Source organism: Oryctolagus cuniculus, chromosome 3 (assembly GCF_964237555.1).
Source record: "Oryctolagus cuniculus chromosome 3, mOryCun1.1, whole genome shotgun sequence".
Lineage (NCBI taxonomy): Eukaryota > Metazoa > Chordata > Mammalia > Lagomorpha > Leporidae > Oryctolagus > Oryctolagus cuniculus.
This window is the reverse complement of record NC_091434.1, coordinates 85,382,625-85,406,928: the sequence shown is the minus strand read 5'-3', so window position 1 is coordinate 85,406,928 and position 24,304 is coordinate 85,382,625. Positions and strand designations below refer to the sequence as shown.

The 24,304-nt window shown below is 37.4% G+C and overlaps 1 protein-coding gene across 25 annotated transcripts in view; it reads left to right on the top strand.

Moving 5' to 3' along the window:
• GPD2 (glycerol-3-phosphate dehydrogenase 2) overlaps positions 1 to 24,304 on the top strand; it is a 240,167-nt gene that overhangs the window by 202,447 nt on the left and 13,416 nt on the right. For 14 of the 25 annotated variants that reach the window (XM_070070859.1, XM_070070858.1, XM_070070854.1 and 11 more), the window contains one exon: positions 647 to 1,896. The exons of the other annotated variants lie outside the window; for them this stretch is intronic. In XM_070070859.1, coding sequence (XP_069926960.1) covers positions 647 to 650 — 4 coding nt within the window. In that variant the 3' untranslated portion in view covers positions 651 to 1,896. Of the gene's footprint in view, positions 1 to 646; positions 1,897 to 24,304 lie in introns of those variants that run through there. 25 annotated transcript variants of the gene reach the window in all.

Genomic DNA, 24,304 nt, shown 5'->3' with positions numbered 1-24,304 from the left:
TGGTGGCATTTTAACTAGTCACTTTAACATTTATTAATTGTGCTTCCTCTAATAAAGTTAAGTACCTACTTTTTTGTGTAAATCAGGTTCTGTATGTGTTAGGAAATGTAACACTTAATTTCACAGCAAGTTTTTGTTGTGCAGATTTGAGGCTTTAGTTTTTTAAACTGGACGAAAAAGAATTTTGTACTGTTGTTTCTGTTTATATCAACATTGCAGAACATCTTTTTGCCTCATGTTATAATATAAACAGGGAAGGTTCACTCCCTTGCACCCCCACCTACCACCTCTGAAACAAACATGAAACTGCGTGGACATAAGATAGCATCTTAACTCATTTTATTAAAATGAAATTTAGATTCTTCCTACATCCTAAAGTAAAACCTACAGCAGAGCAAATGATGGTCTCCCAGGTGTCACTGTGAACTTTTTCTTTCGAAATGTGAATTTTTTTACACTGACTTTCTTTTTTAAACAAATGAAGCACATGGCTTTGCAATTTTAGTGTTTTCCTATCGAGACCATAAATTTGACTGTTTAGAACCCAGTGACACTAAATAGATAAAGGAGTTATCCTTTCAAACTTCCAAATGATATGATATTGTGCATTTATGCTCTCTCTCCCTCTCTCTTTTGTCTTTTCTAGTTAGATCAAGATAATGATGACTTGTATCCTCCTCGATTCCGATACAGTAGGGACCGGGCTTAAAACATGAGTGGCTTGGGCATATCTGTGTTTGTAGAACAGGCTTTGTTTGTGCACGCTTTGCTATGAATGAAGTTCCTTTAAGGACAAAGAAAAGTGCACTTTTCTTCTTTCAGGCATATCTGCTTTTGCTTAAAATCTGCTCATTCTAAAACATACGCTCCTTCACCAATCCCAGAGACTTGTTCTGGAACTGAACTGGTATCAAGCCATTTCTGTGAATAAAGTACCCCAGTATTTTTGTTTAAATTCTTCCTTAAACCTTTACAGCTTCTTTACCTGATTTAAGAAAAGAGGAAAAGAACTAGGGGATAAGCCCTTTAAAAACCCATTCTTAGGCACAAAAGAATTTTTTTCTTTTCATATAAACATCACATTAGTGGGTTCTGTTGGGGTGCTGGTGGGTTTGCAGGGATTTATTTCAAGAGCCTTTACGGGGATTCTGGTGAAGGAACCCCCATCTGTGCTGGAGAGTTGGCTACTCTTTTAAATAGCCCCCACCACAGTCACGATAGTGAGTGTTGGATTACTTGTTAAAGTCAAGGTTGCCTGCCTCATTTTCATCATGCTGTTTGCAATATTCTTGCTTTCAATTAATTTATACTGTGTGTAACTTTAGGGTTTCTATTATGAAATGCATGCTCCCCATTCTGCCTTAGTTTCTGACTTTGTTTGCTCTGGGTCAAAATATGTGCAACAAAAAGTGCATTATGACTTTTTACCAGATATACTGTGAGAGTCATCATCGGTTTATTTCCCTTCTCTATGTACTTGTAAAGATTTGGGGCATATGAATGTAACTGTACTGAATTCAATGATGCTATAGTTTGCACTGTTTTGCATTGTGTCACCCATTTTCAGGAAGTGAAAAAGCCCTACTGTGTTTTTAAAGAATATCAGGTATAAGCCCAATACTAAGAGGGTTATACACACTGCATGTTTTCTTATGTGGCACTTTTATGTATTATGTTGGGTTATTGTTCTAGATTGGACTGTTAAATACTGTGTTTGAGGCTGGCTTGTCATTTTTATAACTGTCTTGGTGTTTTATCGCCATTATTTATTACTTTTGATATACAGAATGAGCTGCATGCATTTATAGAGCAATAAGAGGATGTATTTAATGTGCCTTGTTTTTAACTGAACAAGAACTGAAAGCATGAATCAATAAAACTGATTAAAATAGTCCATTTGCTGGCATTTTGGTGTTACTTGCATTCAGACAAATAACTTTGATTACTTTGAAGTTTTTTAAAAAGTTAGAAAATATTTTCTCAAACTGCATTTTTAATGACACAAGTTAATTCTTTTAGCTTGGGATTTTGTAATTTTATTTCAAAAGTGAAATATCTACTTAGATAGATGTAATTTTATGAGACCTCCAGAATTATTTGTATTAATTTGTTGCTGCAGCCTTTAGGGCATGACTTGTGTATTTCTGCAATCCTATTCTAAAATTACATTCATCCTATTACAACTCAGTTGAATTCTGTTTTTCCTCCCCCCCTTTTTTTTTCTGTCAACCAGAGCATTTCAGCCTAAGCGTTTCCAGACACACTGATGAATTTTATCATAAGTAAAATCAATAGAAATGAATGGGAAAGATTACATAATCCATTTTGATCATCTTACATGTCAAGTTAGTGCAGGGTTGCCAAGTGTTGATAAATGCTCTGACAGAAAAAAATGCTATATATTTTCATTGTCAGTAAATCAGTAAGGCTGTTATCAGTTTTAACACAAATTTTATAATGCCCGTGATATTTTATAGGTTTTAATTTACATGTGTATATGGAGTACATTCTCCATTTGTGGTGTAGATGTGTGCTCAAAAGCGTGCGTGAGCTTCGGAAGGTTCTTTGAAATTGTATAGAATACCCAAAAGCCATAGCTCCCAGACAGACTTGGAACAATGAATTGTTTGTTCAGTGCCTGGAAAAAAAATACATGGCAGTTCAAGACATTTTTCATAGATTTTGCTTATCAAATTTGATAGCACTTTAAAATTTGTTAACATAAAATTTGTCAAAATATCACTCCTTCTTTTCGAAATGTATAAAATTTATGCTCATCAAAAAAAAGGTAACCATGTTACTAGCATCAATATTTTGCAGTCTTTGTCAACATTGCATTATCACTGCTGTCAGATTTCACCTGATGATAGTTGACGTATGGAGGAAGAAAACAACACAAGTTTTAAATTGATCTGGCACCCTCATAATGAGAGAATTTTTGTATAGGAGGCAGAAATGATGAGTCTTTTGTGCCTGTACTTTGTATTTTAGGACTCTAATTAGCTACCTAATTTATGAAATACAAGCACAGAGCATGATATATATATATATATATATATATATGTCATATATATATATATATATATATATATATGCCTTGCTGATGTCCCAGATAGCCTTGCGGGTCTGTGCATAGAAGTTGTAGAGCCACTGGAAGAACAAAAGATGTCTTTACATTTTGTTAAATACCTTATCCTTAAAATGAGATATATGTGACCTCAGTAAAAAGCTGCTTTAGCAACATTATCAGGACCATGTTTGTTCCCCTTATTTGGCATTGAATTGCATTGCTTAGCAGACCCTACCATGGGTTCTCTGTTAAGTGATTCACACTGCAGTTACTTGAATCTAGAGAGGTGAAGGTATGTGTCCTGTGGTCGTAGGTAATAGATCCTGTTTCAGTGAAAGGGATAGGAGTGAGTTTCATAGTACCCACTTTGGATATTATAGCATGGCATGTGGTACAGCTGGTTCCACCAGCTTCTGAGCCAATCAAATCTGCTGTTTTGTACCTTAATCAGAGCATCCTTGCCTTACTTTCTAGGTACAGTGGCTCCTTAGAGCCCAGGTACACTTCTTTTCCTAAATTTGCTATTAGCTTGCCTTCACTGCATGAAGGACTTGGCAGGTGCAGGATACATGTATGTATATTTTCTTTTGGTCCTAGTACCTAGAAAATAATTGTTCTGGTTAAGGAGAATTTTGAATTGGAGGCTGATTTTTTTCTTTTTTTGTCACAAGATTTCTTTATTTGTTTTAACCATACACTGTAAAACGGCCTAATTTTATATTATTATTACTAATCTTAAATACAACTTGGGTGTATCTGATTTTGCTTTAAATTGTTTGCCTCAGTGATATAAATGTAATGAATTCAGTCATCATACCACTGTTCTTTAACCTGACTTTTGTGCCATCTTTTAAGCTAGTGGTTCCTTATCTACAATACCTTTCCTCCCAAAGTTTAAATAGTCGTAGTTACTTCTTCATTTTTTTTTATTTGTTCCTTGTTAGATTTTTCTCACCACTGCTTAAATATAATTTTTTTTTATTTTTTTATCCCCATCATTAATTGATTTACAATTCATTTTTATGCATACGGAGTTTTTCCTTTCCAAGTTAAGAAGCTGTAAATCTTAGATCCATTGAGATGACAGCAAGAAATATTTCATTTTATCTCATGAATCATTTGCCATCCTTATTGCAGAAAAATGGCAAAATTATGGTGTACCATGTTTTCATAAATTACTCTGCCTCCCCCCAGTTCATTTCATTATCTGTTTGGAAAGACTGTAAGAGTCAGAATCCAGACACTTGTGGTAAACAATCCTGATTTTACAGCAGGCTAATCAAAATTTCATAACATTACAAATTAATTCCTCTGTTACTGTGAAGAATTTAATTCATCTACAAGATATTTCATCTATTTTGTAAGGCAAAAATAGTTTGATATTAACATACATCCAGTGACTTACTAGTATAACAAAAGGAGAAGGAGTGCCAAATTTCTTAAATAATGTATATAATTTTCATTGAGTTTCATATGTCAGAGTAGTCATTTATGTTCTGAAAGGTGTGTTCTTGGCACTGTGTGTTTGAACACTATTAAAAAATCATGGCTTCTTCCAAAAAGGACAAAGCATAGGTTTGCCTTTCACATATGACCTAGAATGAAATAATTTATACAGAGATCACCCCTTCCCACCCCCCTCCAATCTCCATTAGGAATATTCTTAAAAGTAAAAAAGCTGAATAGTTTTAAATTAATTTTTCTAAAGTTCAGTGAAAGATATCAGTTACTGTAACATTATCATGTTACTAAATAGACAGATTTGGCTGTTGCCCTTAATCTCTATTTTATTGTCAGATCTTTGAAGAAACCATAGTCAGTTGAAAAAGTCAAGTTTATCCTGATAAATATATTTGTCAGAGTGAACTGCTAAACTGTTTCAAAATGGCCCATTTTTTAAATGGAGCTTATCCAGCTTGATCCATGCTTTAAGCAGCACTGAACCATTAAATAAAAACCTGGGACAAAATGCCTTTGAAAAGGGTTAATTAGCTTTAATATTGATTTATTCCATATAGGACGCTAATAGACTAGAACATTTATTTCTGTTTTGGATCATTAAAAACTGGCTTTAGTTCTTAAACAATTTGTTTCTAATAAATAAAAAATTAGACCAATTAGAGTAGTTTAGCAAACCTACCACACATGATACACTTTTTATGAAAATAAAAACCTGATCATTGTTTCACAATCCATTGCAATTCCATCACAAACAGCGTCTGCAAAATACAAGTACTCATGAAATGATCAAGTTCAACACAGGAGCATTTCTACTTTAACCCTAAAAATAAGAGTGAGGTTTGGAAAGAGCAAATAATGGACAGAAAACTCCCTAAGCTAAATTGGCATATGTGTTGCTGGTGTCCTTTTCCTCTCACAGTAGGATTTGCTGCCATCTTCTCCAGCACTTAGCTTTTCTCCATGCGTTGGCTTTAAACTTGGGAACTATTACTGCCGTGCTGAAGTTCACCTCTGCAAAGGTGCTTGTCTAGCGGCGGGGGATGCCGCGCTTGCTGTGCTTAGTTTTTGTTCTTATGCTGCCCTCTAATGGATACCAAATTATTTCATTAGACTCAGAACAAAAGTAAATTTTCAGCTTCTCAGGGCTCCTGCACTGGCCTATCACTCTTGGAAATTGTGATCTGACCATTTTTTTCTCTTTGCACACGTGTTGGTGTAATTGTGTGGAGTCACTGTGGCCAAAGTTGCATTCTTGCTCTGGGCAGTGGCGGGACTGCAATGCTTATTTGTGCTCTTATCGAACTTTCCTTTTTTTTTTTTTTTTTCCCTACCAGCCATTGGAAAGAATTGATGTTCTGGGGGACTTAAAAAAATGAGGAATAAAAACAGTGTAAGTGCTGTATTAAGATGATATGCTGTATGTTTTATCAGCCACTGGCACCTAGTTCAAAAGACAAAAAAATTAGCGGCAGTGCATTGGGAATAGGCCCGTGCATGAGGTGGATATCAAATCCATACATGAAGAATATCAGTGCTTTTCACATGCTGCTTTCTGACACCCATTGCTAGAGCTGAAAACTATCTCTATTGTCCAGTTTGATTGCTTGAATCAAACTGATTTACAGCAAATCCATCTGAGCTTTGATAAATCTATTACAGTTTCATTTCACTGATTTCATTAACGTGAATAAAACCAGCCATGCTTTCTGCATAACTGCCTTTTAATGGCTTGGCCCTGTCACCTGCCTGAATATTAATCCCCCTGACTTATTGCTCCACAGAGGGAATGAGTAATGGGTATTTGAATGTGATCAGCACAGTACAATGCAATTAAGGAAGCAGTACTGTTCTATGCCTTTAATCCTGAACTAATTTGAATTGCAGTTTGATAGCACAGTGAATCCTGCATAATTATGTAGGGTGCATATTAAACTCTGTGACAAACCGGAGAAGCTTTTAACCATCACAGCTATGGTAGACAAGTGAAGGCTAGAGTCAGAGAGCCCACTATTGGACTGAGAGCTCAATTAATAGAAAACCTTCTGCAGGAAAAGCTTGGGCGTGTGATGTATCTCGGAATAAAAATACAAAGTGTTGACTTGTTTCAAATCGACTTTCATTCTCAAGCATTTGGGCTTTCATAGCTTCCCTTGAGTTTGCAAGGTAGGAAGGGAAAAACCGTTCCTTAACACAACTTTGTATTCTCTCAGTGCCTTCAGCAGTTAGAATAACAGCAGCTGTAATAATTCACAGCTTCTTAGCTTCTGGGCTACCCTGTTTGGTTCTCTACCGTTCTGCAAATGGTGCACTGAGACAAGTGAGGACTAAAACACAGAACTGGTCAGCCAGTGGGGGAATCAAGGAAAGCACGTGCACACATGCTTAGACACGTGCATGCCCAATGTAATTGTTTAGAATGTTCCCACTTAAAGTATCATTTTATCAGAAGTCAAGTTTTCCTGAAGGTTATCTATTACATGATGGTAGATTATTTACTGTTGCAATACAGGTGCTTTATTACACTTTATGAATCCCAAGGATAATAAAACAACTATTCTTTATATTTTGGGTCTTTTGTGACCATATTCACAATTGATTTGTATGATTGCTTAGGGGTATTTTCTTCTTTTTTTTTGTTTAATCCAAGATGGATTGACTCCTGTGTGCTTCAGACAGGAAGGGTCAGAAATAGAGGCAGTATCACCCCAACACTATAGCCATCCTTGCTACTATTAGTTTCACACCTGAATAGGAATCGGAAAATGAGGTGTATTAACTTATGTCCCAAGCTGGTCCTGCGGTGGAAGATGACCATAAAAGGTCAGAAATGACCAATTTTCTGCTGTAAGGGCATTTAAGGTAAACAATCAATATCATACTTTTAATGCACATTATTTTCCAAATAAAAATGACATTTTGAGTCTATTTAACTTTTTATATAGCACTCAAGTGTGGCTTTGACATAGTAGTCTTGATTCTTAAGTACCTTGTGAATGAAATAGAAAATGCTAAGTATGGAGATGGCTTTTATCTAAATAGTTGGAAACAGGACAAGGTATATTCAGAGGAAACGTGTACCAGAACTCCCCCCAAGTATTTTTTTTACATAATCCAACCAATTTTTAAATTTAGGAATTTATTTTTATGTCACCTACTGACTTACTAACAGACTAGGTGATGGTAGATAAACTTACTGAAGTTTTTGGAAATTTGGATGCATGGCAATATTGTATATCTGAGGAAAATATCTAACACTATATGTTTAATTTAAAAAGGTATTTTTGGCTATCCGATTGGGAATGCAGTTTTAATCCAATAAATTTTTATTCAAAATACACTAAATGCAAAATGCATCAACCAAAATGGAGTGGGGGAGGGAATGTCTTCCCTCAGGGTGTACAATAATATTAGCAGGATTACAGGCCTTTAATTTTTTCAATCTAATTGAATCTGATAGAATTACTGTGGGTTCTTAAGAGTCACCATATCCTGCTGGGCTACTCTAATCTAAATATTGCTAGTTAACCTTGTTTTTCAAAAATACACTGGAAAAGCTAACTGGAGCCTCTTTCCATAATCAGTTTACATTATGTTGCACACTAACTGTTGATTACATTTTCCAGAGATAGGTTATTTCCCTTATCCTGAAATATGTTTCATAGTAGTACTAGAATCTGGATTAAACAAAATAACTTTGTTGTTGAATCTCCAAAATATTATCATAAGTGAAAATAAATTAGAGTGTAAAGAAACTGGGGGAAAAAGTACCATATAATTAATACTAGAATGCTTTCTGGTAAATTGCTTTTTAATCAATCAAAGCCGGTCACTGAATATATATCACTTCAGAAAAATAAGATATTTGAAAGGCTGTGCATAATGCAGCATACGTTCTCTTGTGAACTCCTGTAAACCGATAAAAAATACAAATTCTGTTTGTCGGTGCTTTTAAGAGATTGGTATTCAGTTTACAAAAATCTCAATAGGTTACTTTTTCACGTAAAAATATTTCTCTAATTTTGATTTATTTTACAAGAATTTCTGAGCTGCTCATTTATGTTAAAAACCTAATAATAACATTCAGAACCTGTTATTGCTGTTGGGCATATAAATACTGTCATAGCAAATCTTTGTTCACTGATCTATTTCAAGTTTTTTGTAAGATGTTAATTATGGCTTCTCTTTGGTGGCATGACAAGTACTTCTTATTAATCTAAGGCCTACAATAACAATAATAAAAATAGCTCCTGCTTTACTCTTACCTCTGGTTTGCCCACCCCCATTGTTGTTGTTGTTGTTGTTGTTGTTGTTGTTGAATCGTAAAACAATTCCTAGGCAGCAAGAGTAGTATGTTGCTTGGGCTAAGGCAGGGCTGTTAGCTAAATTAAGCCATTGTGACTCAAAATCCTCCTTTAATAAGGTTCATGCTGTCTACAACTTCATCATTTTCTGCTGAATGATAATTACTTTATTCAATCATGTTCAAGGTTTTAGTGAAAGCTAGCATTGATTGATTAACTTCAATTACCATGCTTACATTTGCATAGATAAAAACTGCTTTTCAATTTGTGAGTGGCACGCCAGTGGAAACCCTGCGCTGATATTTGCATTTCAATGTGAACAGTGAAGAATAAAGGTGGAAGAGAGGTCTGATCAGTGCTAAGCCCTTTCTGCTTCAGTGCTTACGCATTTTTCCATAAACACTCTTGTTATGATGTTAGTTTGTTCAAACCACTCCGAGGTAACTGATGGAGGCTCCTGTGTACAAGCTTTCCTGACAATTGAACAGTGTGGATTAGGAGGAGAGGACTCCCCCAGTAGCTTGTGAGCCGGCCACCAAGTTAAAGAAGAAAGAAATCTCCTCCTGCAGCTTGTCACAGCAGCTCCCAAGTGTCCGCAGTGCTTGCAGGATCAGCCCCCTCTGCCTCGGATTGGCCCAAACCTGCTCTCACTTTACAATGGCCAGTGCTCCATTTTCTTGAGCAGTCTGTCAGCCTGAGACCAAATGTTGAGCTCTCATTGGTTTGATTTTCTGTTCAAAGCCAACAGGGGCAGGGAGGAGGGGGTCTTCTGAAGTGTAGTGAGTAAGTCCTTTTCTTTCTTACCCAACAGGACCCACAACACATACTTAACACTGGATCCCTCGGCCATGATCATCTTGTGTAGTAGGTTGGGTGACCTTATTTTTAGTATGTCTGTAAAACAAGGCCCCGGCCTGTTTTCTTTACCTGTCAGTGGTTCAGAAATAGAGATTTGATGTAGGCTTCTTTGCCTTTTCGATAAACCACAATTACTCAGGGCCATATTATTTTAAAATCAACTTTGGGAAGTTCAGTCTTTATAAAATCACAAAACCAGAAGACTGTCAAATCAATATGAGTATCTCTTTTTGTTCTTCCAGATAGGCCATTTAATAGAACACTTTGTCATTAAATAAAATTCAATGACTTTTTTGGCATTAATATTTTAATTCTAAATAGCTTTGACAGTGTCACTCAGTAAATCTTTCTGATTGTGATATCTTTGTAAACTAAAACTCCTAAAACTTTCAGGAGTTTACAAGTTGAATACTAGATAGAGTTGCCTAAAAAAAAATAACTAAACAAACAAGTAAACTCCGTCTTTAAATCTTTAGGAAAAGTAAGCATTGCCACTGAAATTACACCATTAGATCCAACTGCAGAAGTTACATGGACATCCCAACTTCAGAAGTGCAGAGGGAATTACTTATGCAATTGAAAATCTATGTACTAATGCACATATTGTTCCTATCATGAAGATTAAAATCATTTGAAGGAAAAAATCGCATATAATTTTACAAAGTTTTCTCTTTTCCAACTAAAAATGCACTGAGGGCTGCATATGATTTTTAAATATTTATTTATTTATTTGAGAGAGAAAGAGAGTGAAGGATAAACAGACATCTTCCATCTGCTGACTACTCCCCAAATGCCCACAACTGTTTGACCTGGGCTGGCCAAAGTCAGAAGCTAGAACATGATCCAGATCTCCTCCATGGCTGGCAGAAGCTCAGCTACTTCAGCCATCACTGCTACCTCCCTGGGTCTGTATTAACAGGAAGTTGGAGTCAGGAGCCAGAACTGTGTATCTAACCCAGGTACTCTGATATGGAATATGGCTGTCTTAACTGGTGTGATATTATAGCTGCTAGGCTAAGCATGACCCATGCAATTTTTAAAGAAATTTAAAGATATAATTAAATGCAGTCTTTTATCCTTGATTGATTAATTTGAAACACAGAGTTAGTGGGAGGGAGACATGGAGCAGGGATGGAGAAAGAGAGAGAGAGAGAGATTCCATCAACTGGTTCACTCTTCAAATGGCAACAACAACTAGGGCTGGGCCAGGCCAAAGCTAGGAGCCTAGAACTCCATCTGGGTCTCCTACATAGATGGCAAGGTCCCACGCACTTGGGCCATCTTATGCTGCTTTCCCAGGCATATTAGCAGGGAGCTGGATCAGAAGTAGAGCAACCAAGATGAGAACCAGCACCCATGTGGAGTTCAGGCTGTCACAAGTGGCAGCTTAACCAGCTGCACCACAATGCCAAACCCCCAAATCTTACTTGTAGCTTTTTGTGTTGCTCTGAAGCTATATAATAGTTACCCTTTAATTACTTTAGCATATGCATTATAGTGCCATACCAGTCACCTACCCCATACTTAAATTTTTGAGTCCTCCTAGGGGTTGCATGCTTCAAGATTGGTCCTGTTCACTGTAGAGGGGGCCATGGTCCCAACATAAAGTTTAGCACTAGTTAGATGGGCTGCTGTGCGTTCCTGAGGGCAGAACCCACAGAATCATTGCCTTTAAACTTGCTGGCTTATATCAAAGGGAAGCCAGGCTCCTAAGATGATAACTTCTGCCACATACGTAAATAGTGCCTGTTAACCCTGGAATGGATGTTTGGATATGCCTAAGTAAATGGTAAAGTCAAATTGGTGATTTCACAATTGCTTCATCAATTAATAATAAATTCTTGCAATATAACTTCTTCATTAAATGAGTTCCATAGAATGCAAAGGGAACAAAGGAGAGATCCAGAACTTTTGTTTAGACACTTGTAACAAGCAGAAGGTTTTGTATTTTAACTGAAGTTGCTCTGTCCTCTTTCTTGGGAAATGAGGGTAGAGATGGGGACACAGGAATAAAACTAGTAAGTTTTGCAAAGGAAAATGAAGTTACATCTTAAGAAGACAATTTGAAGAAAAATCCAAGATTCTTAAATATAATGGCAAAGATGTTCCATCAATTTAAACAGTTTGGCCTGAAATATTATCCTCCAAAATGTATGGAACTCTCTTTGTAGTCAATTTTATAACTGGCATGTGAAAGAATCTTATTTTGAAAAGTTAATTTTAGTTGGGTTGAGTAATTAAATATAAAAAAAAGAAGCAGCCTTGGAAGTTAGTGAATTGTATTGTCAAGTCAGTACATGAAACATACAGGCATAATAGAAGGCAAAAAGACCATTCCTATAAGACTTCAAATAGGGAAAATGAATAAATATTTTGTAAAAGCTTAGTCTTCATCTTAGCTGGGAGTGAACATATCACAAATAGAGTTATAAAATATCTGTGGCTTAAAGAAACATGAATTTTGTGTTGTGAAAATAGATTTGAGGAAATAGTGCTAAAGACAGTGAGTAAATAATCAATAACTGACTATGATATTTCATACTAAAGACAGTATTCAGTAATTTACTGCCACCTGGAATTAACTAGCTGCCATTTGCATTACACTGGTGATCCTTTAACATTTAAAATTTGGAAAGCATGTAATTTTAATTTAGAGGCAGAGAGGAGAGAGAGTGAGAGCGAGAGCACTCTCATCTGCTGCTTCATTCTTTAAATGCCCACGAGAGCCAGGACCCGGCTGAGGCCAAGGCCAGGATCTGGGAACTCAAGGTAGGTCTCCCAGGTGAATGGCAGGATCAGTTACTTGAACCATCACTGCTGCCTCTCAGCCTGTGCATTATCAGGAAGCTGGAGTCAGAAGCAGAACCAGGACTTGAACCCAGACACTTAGATGTGATGGGACATCCCAAACAGCTTTTCAAGAGCTTGGCCAAACCCCGGCCCCAGCGTGTGATTTTTAATTGTTGCCAGAACACACCCAAGATGAGCACATCCTTCCACTTGGTTTGGCTGTGTCGTGTCCTTCATTTCCCTCTCTGTGTTCTGTACTCAGTGCTTTCAGGGCTCAGAATCTTCTCGTGAGGGACCCCAGGACCATCTGAAATTACCCAGAGACATGAATCATAGTGTGCTTGTACACCTGCTGCCCACTGACTGAATTCTGACAGCTGTTTCTGGAACTTTGGGGTGGGATTCACTAGGCTCTTTCTCAATCTGCTGTTCTCTCCCATTGCTGAGGTCCTTGTTTTCTTCCTTTTCTATCCATCACCTTCTTCTCCTTTGTTTCTATTCTCTGCTGGCACCCTTCCCTTCAGAAAGTTTTTCTGGATGGCCTTATATAAGAACAACCAGCAATATTGTCGCAAGTGTTGTTTCTTTCTAAGAGGGGCCTTAGGATTCATGGAAAGGGGCCAGCATTGTGGCATCGTGGGTAAAGCCATAGCCTGTGGTGCCAGCATCCCATATGGCACCTGTTCAAGACCTGGTTGCTCCACTTCCAGGAGGAGGAAGAGAAGAAAAATGAGAAAAACTGAGAAAGAAGAAGACCCATTTGTCACACATTCAGACAGCACAAGATGCAACACCTCCAGCCTCAGCCCAGATGTTCGTGGAAGAGTCCCTCCAGGAGAAACAGACGACCCCTGTAGCATGATTGAGTTTCTCTGATCACTGAGTTTGCCATGAAGAAGCTAGAATAAACAGCACACTTGTTTCCATTATGGATGTCAAGGCCAATAAGCACCAGATCAAGCAGACTGTGAAGAAACTCTATGACATTGATACAGCTGAGGCCAATGCCCTACTCAGGCCTGCTAGAGAGAAGAAGGCATAGTTGAATATTTTCATCTGGCACCTGACTGCAATGCTTTGGATGTTGCCAACAAAATTGGGATCATCTAAACTGAGTCCAGTTGACTAATTCTACATATATATGCTTTTTCACCATTTAGAGAATCATATCTGGGTGTTAGATAACTTGGCAATGGATGTGAACCTATAAACATTAACCATATAGGTGAATTAAGTAGTCTCTGGAGCTGGAGATCATGCCAGAAATGTCCCTGAACTGAAAGTTTAGGAAATGGAATAAAGATTTGTGACATCTACGTTTACTGACAATTCATAAAAGAAACAACAGAGAAGTGACACACCGTAGATGAAACTTGAGGAATGCATGATAAACTTTTTCTTGGTCTTCCTGGTTGTCCAAATAAAAGGAATGTTGTCAGGGCAGGTGGTTGACCCATTGGTTAAGTCACTGCTTGGGTGGCTTGCAACCCATGTTGCAGTGCCTGGTTTGAGTTCTGGCTATTCATCTTCTGATGCAGCTTCCTGCTAATGCACACCTTAGGAGGCAATAGATGATGACCTGAATGCTTGGGTTGCTGCCATACATGTGGAGACCCAGACTGAGTTCCGTGCTTCTGGCCTTGGCCTCACTGTTTCAGACATTTGGGGATTAAACCAACAGATGGAAGATTTTTTTTCTCTCCCCCTTTCAAATAAAATGAATATGAACACATACAGATTTTAAAAACATAAAAACAAAGTCATCACTTAAAGGCAATTCAGTAGAGATTCAAGTAGTCATCTGTTTCAATCAGGGCTTCAGGGAAACAATTTGTTGTTATCTCTGCGTCCTGCACCTCAACCCCATTCCTTGATTTGTCCTTTTCCAAGCCAAGAAAGATCAGTTGGATATTCAAAGTAATCGTTCAGAGGTAAGCAAGTGTGATTAAAATCAGCAGGAGAGTAAAGTCTTGCTTCCTCCACATGTAAGAGCATCTAGGCATTAAATGGAAAAACTTGGAGTTAGGAAATCTGATTTTTGTTTTCTATTTGGTACCACGCCCCTGTGCCCTCCACTGTTGCAGCGTCACTATCCAGAAAATCAAGAAAAAGGGTAAAAGTTGAAATTGGAGTTATCTGGTTGTTTTCGACAACTCTGGCCATCTATAGAAAAATCCCTGCTTTCTTCATCTATAGCATGGAAAGGTCATTTTCTGGTTTTCGTCACCTGCTTCTCAGTGCCACTGTTTAGGATTCATTGGTACTTTAAGGCAATTTCCCCCTCGTAGTCTAGTAATTCTGCTATAGAGGAAGCATACTTTTTTGTTCATTTACCCAACATTGAAATAATTATTTTCCTCTTACCCTTGGAAAAATATAAGCTTTTAATAAAGAAATCCAAAAACCACAGGATAGTCAAATGAAGGAATTTTCATGGCAGTGCCAGAAAAAAAATTGCTCCTTCTGTCCATATACCAGATCATTTTTTAAAAATGACATTCAACTGACAATCACATGGCACTGCCTTTGCTGGAGTTGCTATGCACGATGGCGCTAAACTCTGTATTATAATATATGGTGCAGATGGCACCTACAGTGCATTTATGTAGAGATTTTGTCCACCCCTCCAAAAAGATATATTTACTTATAATGACTTAAAACAGATGGATAGACAAATCTGTCTTCGATATTTAATACTAATATATTAATGTGCAAATGACTTATAACAATAGGTTTGTTTTCTAGCGTCCAATGCAATGGTTACCATAAGAACACAAATTATGTGTACATTTTAATGCATCTATGCTTCATAATTATGCATGGTTGTGTGCTGTTATAATTGACATAAAATATAAAACAGGTCAAAGAGCAGCTATTAAAACTATTTTTCATTTTGCTTCTTGACAGCCAGCAACATTGGTGCTTGGTACATTTAATAGGGCCATACATGGAATGTGCAGATAGTTACAGAATTGCAGCCACATTAAAGGGCTTCAGAATTTGTAACCTAATTATTTCAAACATTTTTTAAGGCTGATGATTTATTTGAAGTTTCCTATTTTGAGATCAAATAAAGGAAGTTCTCTTGGGAAATGAATGAAAGTCTACCTTGTGTGTATGTGCATGACAGGCAGAGAGAGGGAGGGATTTTATTTGAAAATGATATGCATTTTTAAATCTTTTTCTTTTCTGCTTAGGTGAAATGAAGAAATAGTTTCCACCAATCTGATGTGCCTACAACTAGATTTTTTCTCTGTGTAGTTTCAGTTCATGTTTTCTGCTTCTCAGCACACTTAACAATCACTTGGTTGAATTCTTGTTTCCCAAGGGGTTCCATGGGAGGAGAGTCTAGCTTTCTAATTGCTTAATCCACTCGACCCTCCTGTGAGGGAGCCTTAACAGTGCAGAGAGAAGCAAAGGGAAGCCGAGTCACTTCCCCAAGGGCCTCAGGAAGGCTGCAATTGGAAGCCCAAAAGCTTGCCCCTCTGAGGTGACCCCAGGCCCTTGCTCCAGCTGCCTCAGGTATCTGTAATTCTACAGAGGGCCCCAAATGTCTCCATTTTCCTGCCATAAAACTGCAGGGAACATTGGATGAAAGAACACAGTGTGTACACAATTAACCAATACCCATGCAAATTTCACTTATAAAAAGATGTTGTGACTGTACTTTTCAAAAGCATAATTTTTGAAACTGTAAAACAAAAACATGAAATTTATACCCAAAGAATAAATATTCCTTACTGTCCTTGTGATGTGTGTCAACAGAGCCGGCACAATTCTCCCTTGTTTCATAATTTTCACGTTAGCTTAGTTAGAAAGATAATTCTTTTTATGTGTATTTGAGGTATTTCCTCTCTACAAATGCTTTGAATAATTACAATGTTACATACATAATGAAGTTCAGGGAAATTGAGAGAAGCTAAAACAGAACGAGGGCTGAGGGCTGCTTTAAAGTGCTTCTCCATTCTGTTGAGTTTTTCTCCTACTTGGGTAGCACCTAGGTGTATGCACCAATCCGACACCAATAGGGGAATTAAAAATAATTTATTCTTCTGTTATTCCAAATCAGTAAAATCCTATTGTGCTTTTAAATACAATTGATATCACTGCCCACCTCAAGGATAAAAGTTCAGAATGAATTGCACGGTCAGTAATAGTCACGTGGACAACAAATGTTATGAGAGCACTTCAAAAGTTTGTGGATAAATTGAATGAAAAGATAAGTGTCTTTTGTTACCAAAAAATGTTTGAAATCCATGTGTAGCTTTAAAAATACTTTTTGCCACGAATTGTTTGAAGACTCTCATTATATTCACTTAGTACGTGTCTGAGTTTTTCATATAGTAATTTATTAATATTCATAACAGCACTATAATTAGGTACTATTACATCACTTTAAAATTTATTTGTTTAATATGTTTGAGAAACAACAAGACAGAATTTCTATCACTGGTTCACTCCCTAATGCCCAGGAGCCAGGAATTCAATCCAGAATTCTCACCTACTTGGAAGGGAATCAATGACTTGCATCATCATCTGCTGTAATCTAGGCTGTACTTTAACAAAGCTGGAGTCAGGAGTGGAGCTGGGACTCAGACTCAGACATTCTGATGTAGGATGGGGGCATCCCAAGTGGCACCTTAACTGCTGTGCCCAACACCTGCCCCTGCATCCCTTTTTAAAGGTGAAGAAACTTAAATACAAAGAGATTGAGGGTCTCCTTTAAGGGCACAGATGTTTTAAGTGGCCGAGTGGGATGTGTGTGGAGTCTGGAGTTTGACTTGCCTCTTGTTCTTCCTGAGAAGAGATGTGAATTAGGGATAGTGGCCTACAGTCTACCTGATCCCAGGCATGAAAATTCTAATCCCAAGTGTTCTTCACTTAGAATACTACCTACCACAGCTTACACTCAGTAGTTGAAAGGCACCACATGAAAATGAAAAAGCAGACAGATGATTGTGACTGTTGTGTTGTGATGTTATTTGTTAAAGAAAAGTCTTCCAATACCACATACTTGATTTCACCAGAAATATACTTTCTATGGCTCCGTGCTTACCTCCAGTAGGAAGCTCTAGAGTTACTATTTTAAATTGTACATGGTTACACTGTGATGCTTTTTTGACTGTGAGTGTACAAAAGCATCACAAAGCAAAACATGGATTTTGTTTCCTTTGGTTGGGTTGATTCTTTCTTCTTGAAATGTGTTCCCATTACAAGAAGACTTTTAGTTGTTAGAGCTCTACCTTTATTTTGTTATCATTGTTGTTGCATTTTTACCCTTATTATGTTTATCTTGATGTGTGATGGGGAAGTGTAAACTTTATTTCTGATTGGGGTATTGGCATCTTGGCATGTCCTTGGGAATTCTATCCAGTTTTGCAAATTGGACTTGCTGTTTTCATACTAAGGTTCAATTTTCCATAAGCTATTTACACCAATTATAATATAAAGTGTCAAAAGTTATAAATATTGTCTATATCAACTAAACAATGAAGTGTATTTGACTGAATTATCAAAATCAATCTTAGTATAGAAGTCTCCCAAGTTTGTATTGAAGCATAAACCTTACTGTATTATGAGCTGAAGAAGCTGCCATAGTGTTTATCAAACACTGACAACCCAACAAAGAGAGTAAAGCTACTTTCTCCTTCCACCTCTGTTTTACCCCCATATCATTAGTCATTTACAAAGTTAAACTTGCTTACAAAAATCCTGTTTACAAATATCCCCCCCCCTTGTTGCTTATATTCATCCAAGATAAAATTTGGTTTCCATCATTTCTACCTGATGGAGAACCGCTCTCTTGAACTATTTTCTCTGATGCTAAGACTCATCAGTAACTAAGGATCCTACCGCCCTTGTCATTGTTCCTTTCTTCCCACTATGGCCATTTTTTTAATATTTATTTTATTTATTTGAAAGGCAGAGAGAGAGAGAGAGAGAGAGAGAGATTTTCCATCTGCTGGTTCACTCGCCAAATGCCTGCAACAGCTGGAGCTGAGCCAGGAAGAAGCCAGGAGCCAGGAACTCAATTCTGGTTTCCCACATGCGTGGCAGGGACCCAGGTATTTGAACTATTATCTGCTGCCTTCTAGAATGTATGCTAGTTGGAATCTGCAGTGGAGGATAGAATTGGGACTCAAACCCAAGTACTCTGATATGGGATACAGAGCTGTGGTTTAACCCACTGAGCCAAATGCACACCCTTTGGCCATTCTTTAATTTCTAGAAGATCTGCATATATATGTGTGTATATATATATACACATATATTCTTTCTTAGGATTTATTTGTTTGTTTGTTTGAAAGGCAGCGTTACAGAGAGGATCTTCCATCCACCGGTTCACTCACCACATGGAAACACCACTCAGGTTAGGGCTAAACCAAAACCAGAAGCTTAATCTAGTTCTTTCAAATGGGTGGCAGGGGCCCAAGAACTTGGACCATCCTCCACTGCTTTTCCAGGCACATTAGCAGGGATCTGGATTGGAAGTGGAGCAGCCAGGATTCGAACCAGCTGGGAAGCTGATATTGCAGGGGGCAGCTTAACCCAATATGCCAAATGCCAACCCCACGACAGCTCTTTAACAAGGTAAGAAGACCATCCACAACCTGGTACCTGTACAATTCCAGAAACTGCCCATATTCGGCACACAACTTAATGACACAGAATTACTCACTTTGAGCCAAGTTGTGCCCTCTCATGTTTCTTGTCTCTGCCATGCGATATTCTTGCAGTGTAGATGATCCCTTTTTGTTCCACTTCTCTGCTATGCAAATTTTGAAAACCTGTTTCAAATGTTGACTCTGAAAGTTATTTCCCCTTCTTTTTCCCTAACCTCCTGCCCCACGAAGAATTACTTAACCACCTCTTCTCTATACTTCATCAAATCTTGATTTTACTTTTTTTCCCCAGTAATTATTGACTTTCTATTTTATCATTTACCTGACTATCCTGATAGAAAACTATCTCTTCTTGTTCAGGGACTAGGTATTATTCATCTATTTACCCTTAGCCAAGTGCCTTGTATACAGAGGACATTTGATAAGTGTGTGCTAAGATAAGATAAATTCCAGTTACCTCCTAGATCACCAGGTGCCTGCACAACAGAATCATTGAGCACAGTCGTGACCACCCTATGCATAGCTTCTTTTCTGAACAGCAAGTGGGAGAGAGGATAGGAGGTCACATTCTGGACATAGTGAAAGGTATCCATGGAAAGCACAGGGATTTGCCCTGGGGAACACTTAGCTAGGAAAAGGGCATGCTTTCTGGTTCCCTGTGCACTTCCATTACTCTTCAGAACTCTATAGACTCCTTTGGAATTTGCACACAAGAAGATGTGGAGGATCTGTATAGTGTTTCTGTTTCTCAGCTTTGCGTGACAAGGAGAGTGTGGGGGCAAGGTTGGAAAGCAGGCAAACATCCCTCTTGCATAAGCATATGCTGGGAACCCTCCCTGGCCTCTAGACAAGGGAAAGAGCCAGGCTAAATGTGTGATACAGAAAGATGCGAGGGAAGAGAAAGGAAAGAGATGGCACATTTTATAAAACTGAAACTCGTAGGATGTCTAGGAATTCAAAACACTTTTATTGCTTTAAAAAAACCCAACATGGCACTGGTTCTATGTATGTCTATTTTTCCGGTAACGTAAATGGGAATAAAGGGCTCTTCTTGTCTTTCAGGGCTGTACATCCCACTTGGTATTGGTAACACAGGCTCACATTGTAGCCCACATTGTGTCTCATTACAACCAGTCTTTATGAGCAAGTAGGCAACTGGGTAGATGGTGTCTGTTGAAGTTTCAGTTTGTGGATGATACTGGGGTGGGGGGATGGGACTCTAAGCCTAAAATTATGCAAGGATTGTGAATATCAAACGAAAGGCAAAGAAAAATCTCATTCCTGTATTCCTTTGTCTTATATGAACTCTGAAAGAAGGGAAGGCAGGTTAGAATCTGTTATTGCTATCAACCGTTCATGATGTTCTTTGAGAATTGTATAAGACTCTGGAGAGAAGGAAGATTCAAAATGACTGTAGGCTTTTGTTTCTCCAAATGTCAAAGTTTACTGAAATAGGAGTGAGGACATGAAATGGAAACTTTTAATAGTGCTGTATTATGTCATTCAGTCTGGTTACTCATTCAGAGCTATCCAATAGCCCTTGTTCCTTGGTGAGCATGTTTTCTAACTTCTCATTCCTCATGACTACTACCATCCCACTTCCATTAAAATAAAACTTAGCCAACTAAACTTGAATTCAAAATGAACAGTTGAAGGAAATATTGAAAGAAGAATGTATTTGAATGGTTCTCAAGTTTCATAAGAATTTTGTCACAAATTTTAATTCATGACATGGTGTTATTTCATTATAGAAACAAAAAAAGGACCAAAAGTATAAGAAGAATGCTGAGGTCACTTGAAGTTCTACTATTTGAAATTAACCACAATTAATATTTTGGTGACTGACCTTTCCACATATCATTTTTTCACATAGATGTGTATTGACGGCATAATATATTAAGTTATATATTTATATGATATATGTATATATATCATGGTCACACTTTAATATTTTTCACTAACTCTGCCCCTTACATATCTAGTGTAATGTATGGGGATATTAATTACAATATATACCTTATGAGGTGCTTTTTATCATTTTTAATATTAGCCAAGTAGTAGCTTATTAGTTCTTTAGCTTGAGTGTTAAGTATCTTTCATATATCTATTGACCATTTGGATTAACTCTAGTTTGATTTGCCCTTGTTTCTATTTGAATTGTCTAGTTTTTAAAGAAATTAATTTCTAACTAATTATCTTTCATATGTATTCAGATATTATAGTCAGGCTTTACTAGTGAAATTTTTGCAATACAAATACATTTTAATTTTATGGAGTCAAATGGATCTTTTATAGTTTGTGGCCTCTTTATGATAAAGCTCTCCAGCATTAAGATAATCCATATATAGTAACTTTATTGAAACTGGTTATTGCTTTATGGTGTGCACTTGTGTCTATCCATCTGGAGTTTATTTTTGTACATGGGATAGAGTAGGTATCCAACTGTACTTCTTTAAGTACAAAGCCACTTATCACAGCACCATTTATTAACTTACAACACAATTTTCATACAGAAATGAAAAATATTTCAAGTATATTGGGATTTATTTCTCACCCTTTATTTTCCAATGATCTATTTTTCCATTAAGTCAAAAAAAGTGCTCTTGACTATAATGGTTTTATAGTATATTTTATTATCTAGAGAAGCAGTTCTTCCTTCACTATTCTACTTTTTGATAATTAAATTCAATGTTATTGGATATCTACTCTTCCAAAAGAAATTTAGTTAAAAGAAGTTCTTTTGGAATTCTAAATAGAGTTTCATTATATAAATATATATATATATGTGTGTGTATATGTGTGTATGTATAGGTGGATATATATATATATATATATATATATACACACACACAGACACACACATGCTTCTGGGAGAATTGACATTTCAATGGTACATTTTCTCTTCAAATCAATTTTTGCCATGTAAGCCCTTAATGTGAACTTATGTAAACTTTTTCTGACTTACTTGTATACTCTTGTCTGAAATCATTAGAACCAAAAAATAAGTAATCATCTTCCCAAACTTTCTGACTATTTGAGGGAATTCAAACTCCTGTGATATCTCAGTAAGGACCACCATGTGTTTGGAAGAAATTTTATCAAAAAGAGAAAGTGACAGTACTCTGATGGCAAGCATCCATCCTGTGTATGTCTCTTCTAGACCTACTCTCAGAAATCACTAGTTTCTGAAGCAAAAGCCATAGTTCCCTTAAACCTATGTTGGGTCTTGTGAGTTTTGACATCAGCATTCCTAATTCTGAAAGGTTAAGTTTCATACACTCTGTGAATTCTGCAACAGACAACCTTGAGAAAACTTTTTTATGATCCTTTTCTCTTACAAAAGTAATGCATGACTGCTGCAAAAACCTAAACATCATGGAAATATGCAAATCATGGAAAAATTAACTGTAATTTGATGGTTTTCTTCACTTATTTTTATTTAAAATGAGATCAGACTTTAATTGCTATTACTTTCATTTTCATTTGCCAACATATTTTTATATATGTATGTGTGCCTGTCAGTACTTCAGTATTTTATGCAAGAAATTATAACTCATTTAATCAATCTTCTGTTATGTGTATTATAATTTTCCCAGATCAATGCAAAAATAATATCCCTATGTAATTGTGCAAGTGATTTTTTAATAAATTAGTAGAATCAATGATAGTTTGCTAGAGGATCTACATGCTTAAAATTTTAACTGAATTATTAAATTGGCCTTTAAAAATGTAGTACCAGGAAAAATTAAAAAATTCTAGGCCATTTCTCCTATCAGTCCTCCAAATAATTGACAGTATTTTGACTTGGATGATAGAATAGCATGAATGAGTACATTCCCTACTGAACAACTTCCTCTAGTGTTTTCTGCCTTAAGAATTCAGTAGGATTGGCTGGCGCCGCGGCTCAATAGGCTAATCCTCCACCTAGCGGCGCCAGCACACGGGGTTCTAGTCCTGGTTGGGGCGCCGGATTCTGTCCCAGTTGCCCCTCTTCCAGGCCAGCTCTCTGCTGTGGCCCGGGAAGGCAGTGGAGGATGGCCCAAGTGCTTGGGCCCTGCACCCTATGGGAGACCAGGATAAGTACCTGGCTCCTGCCATCGGATCAGCTCGGTGCGCCGGCCGCAGTGCGCCAGCCATGGCGGCCATTGGAGGGTGAACCAATGGCAAAAGGAAGACCTTTTTTTCTGTCTCTCTCTCTCTCACTGTCCACTCTGCCTGTCAAAAAAAAAATCAGTAGGATAATATTGGTAATATTCCTGCTGATTTCCAAAATTCTGTCCCCAATATTCAAAGAACATACAATTATCCACCAACTCCAGACATAAGCTTGAAGTTATTTTTCTACCTAAATGATGATTTTGAATTTCATTAAGTCATGGAGTATCATCTTTTGAAGTCAACCGTGTTCAATTGTAAGATGGCTTTTAAGAATAACTCCAATTCACCTTCTCCAAAATGAATTAATGTGTCTGTCAAATTTTGTTAATATCCCAATTCTTATTCATCTTGGTGAATGGCACCATCATTGTTTCCACCATGAATTATTTCAGCCTAAAAGCAAGCAGTTATTTTAATTCCTCCTTTTCCTTCTTATCCACCACTGAATCCGCATATATCTACACAATTCTACCTCCAGATGTGTCCCAAGTTTAACTTCCCCCCATCTGAGCTAAGCTGTTCTTTAAAATCCTCCGATGACTTATAATAGTAGTTTGAATCAAACTCATACACTTTAAAATGGCCTCAAGACTATTTATTATTTTTTTCACATACAATTCCCCTACTAGTGTCTCTGGTTAGCACATGTTGGTCCTCTTTATATTTTTCAAACATGTTAAGTCTCTTCTCTCTCCCAGGCCTTTGACCTGCTGTTAGGGATAGCAAGAACTGGTTCACTGGGCCACCTGGTTCACCGTTTTCCTGATGGATTTCTGCATGGCTGCCTCCACCTCCTCATTCAGGTCACAGATCAAATGTCACATCTTTTTTTTTTTTTTTTTTTTTTTGACAGGCAGAGTGGACAGTGAGAGAGAGAGACAGAGAGAAAGGTCTTCCTTTTTTTGCCGTTGGTTCACCCTCCAATGGCCGCCACGGCCGGCGCATTGCGCTGATCTGAAGGCAGGAGCCAGGTGCTTCTCCTGGTCTCCCATGGGGTGCAGGGCCCAAGCACTTGGGCCATCCTCCACTGCACTCCCTGGCCA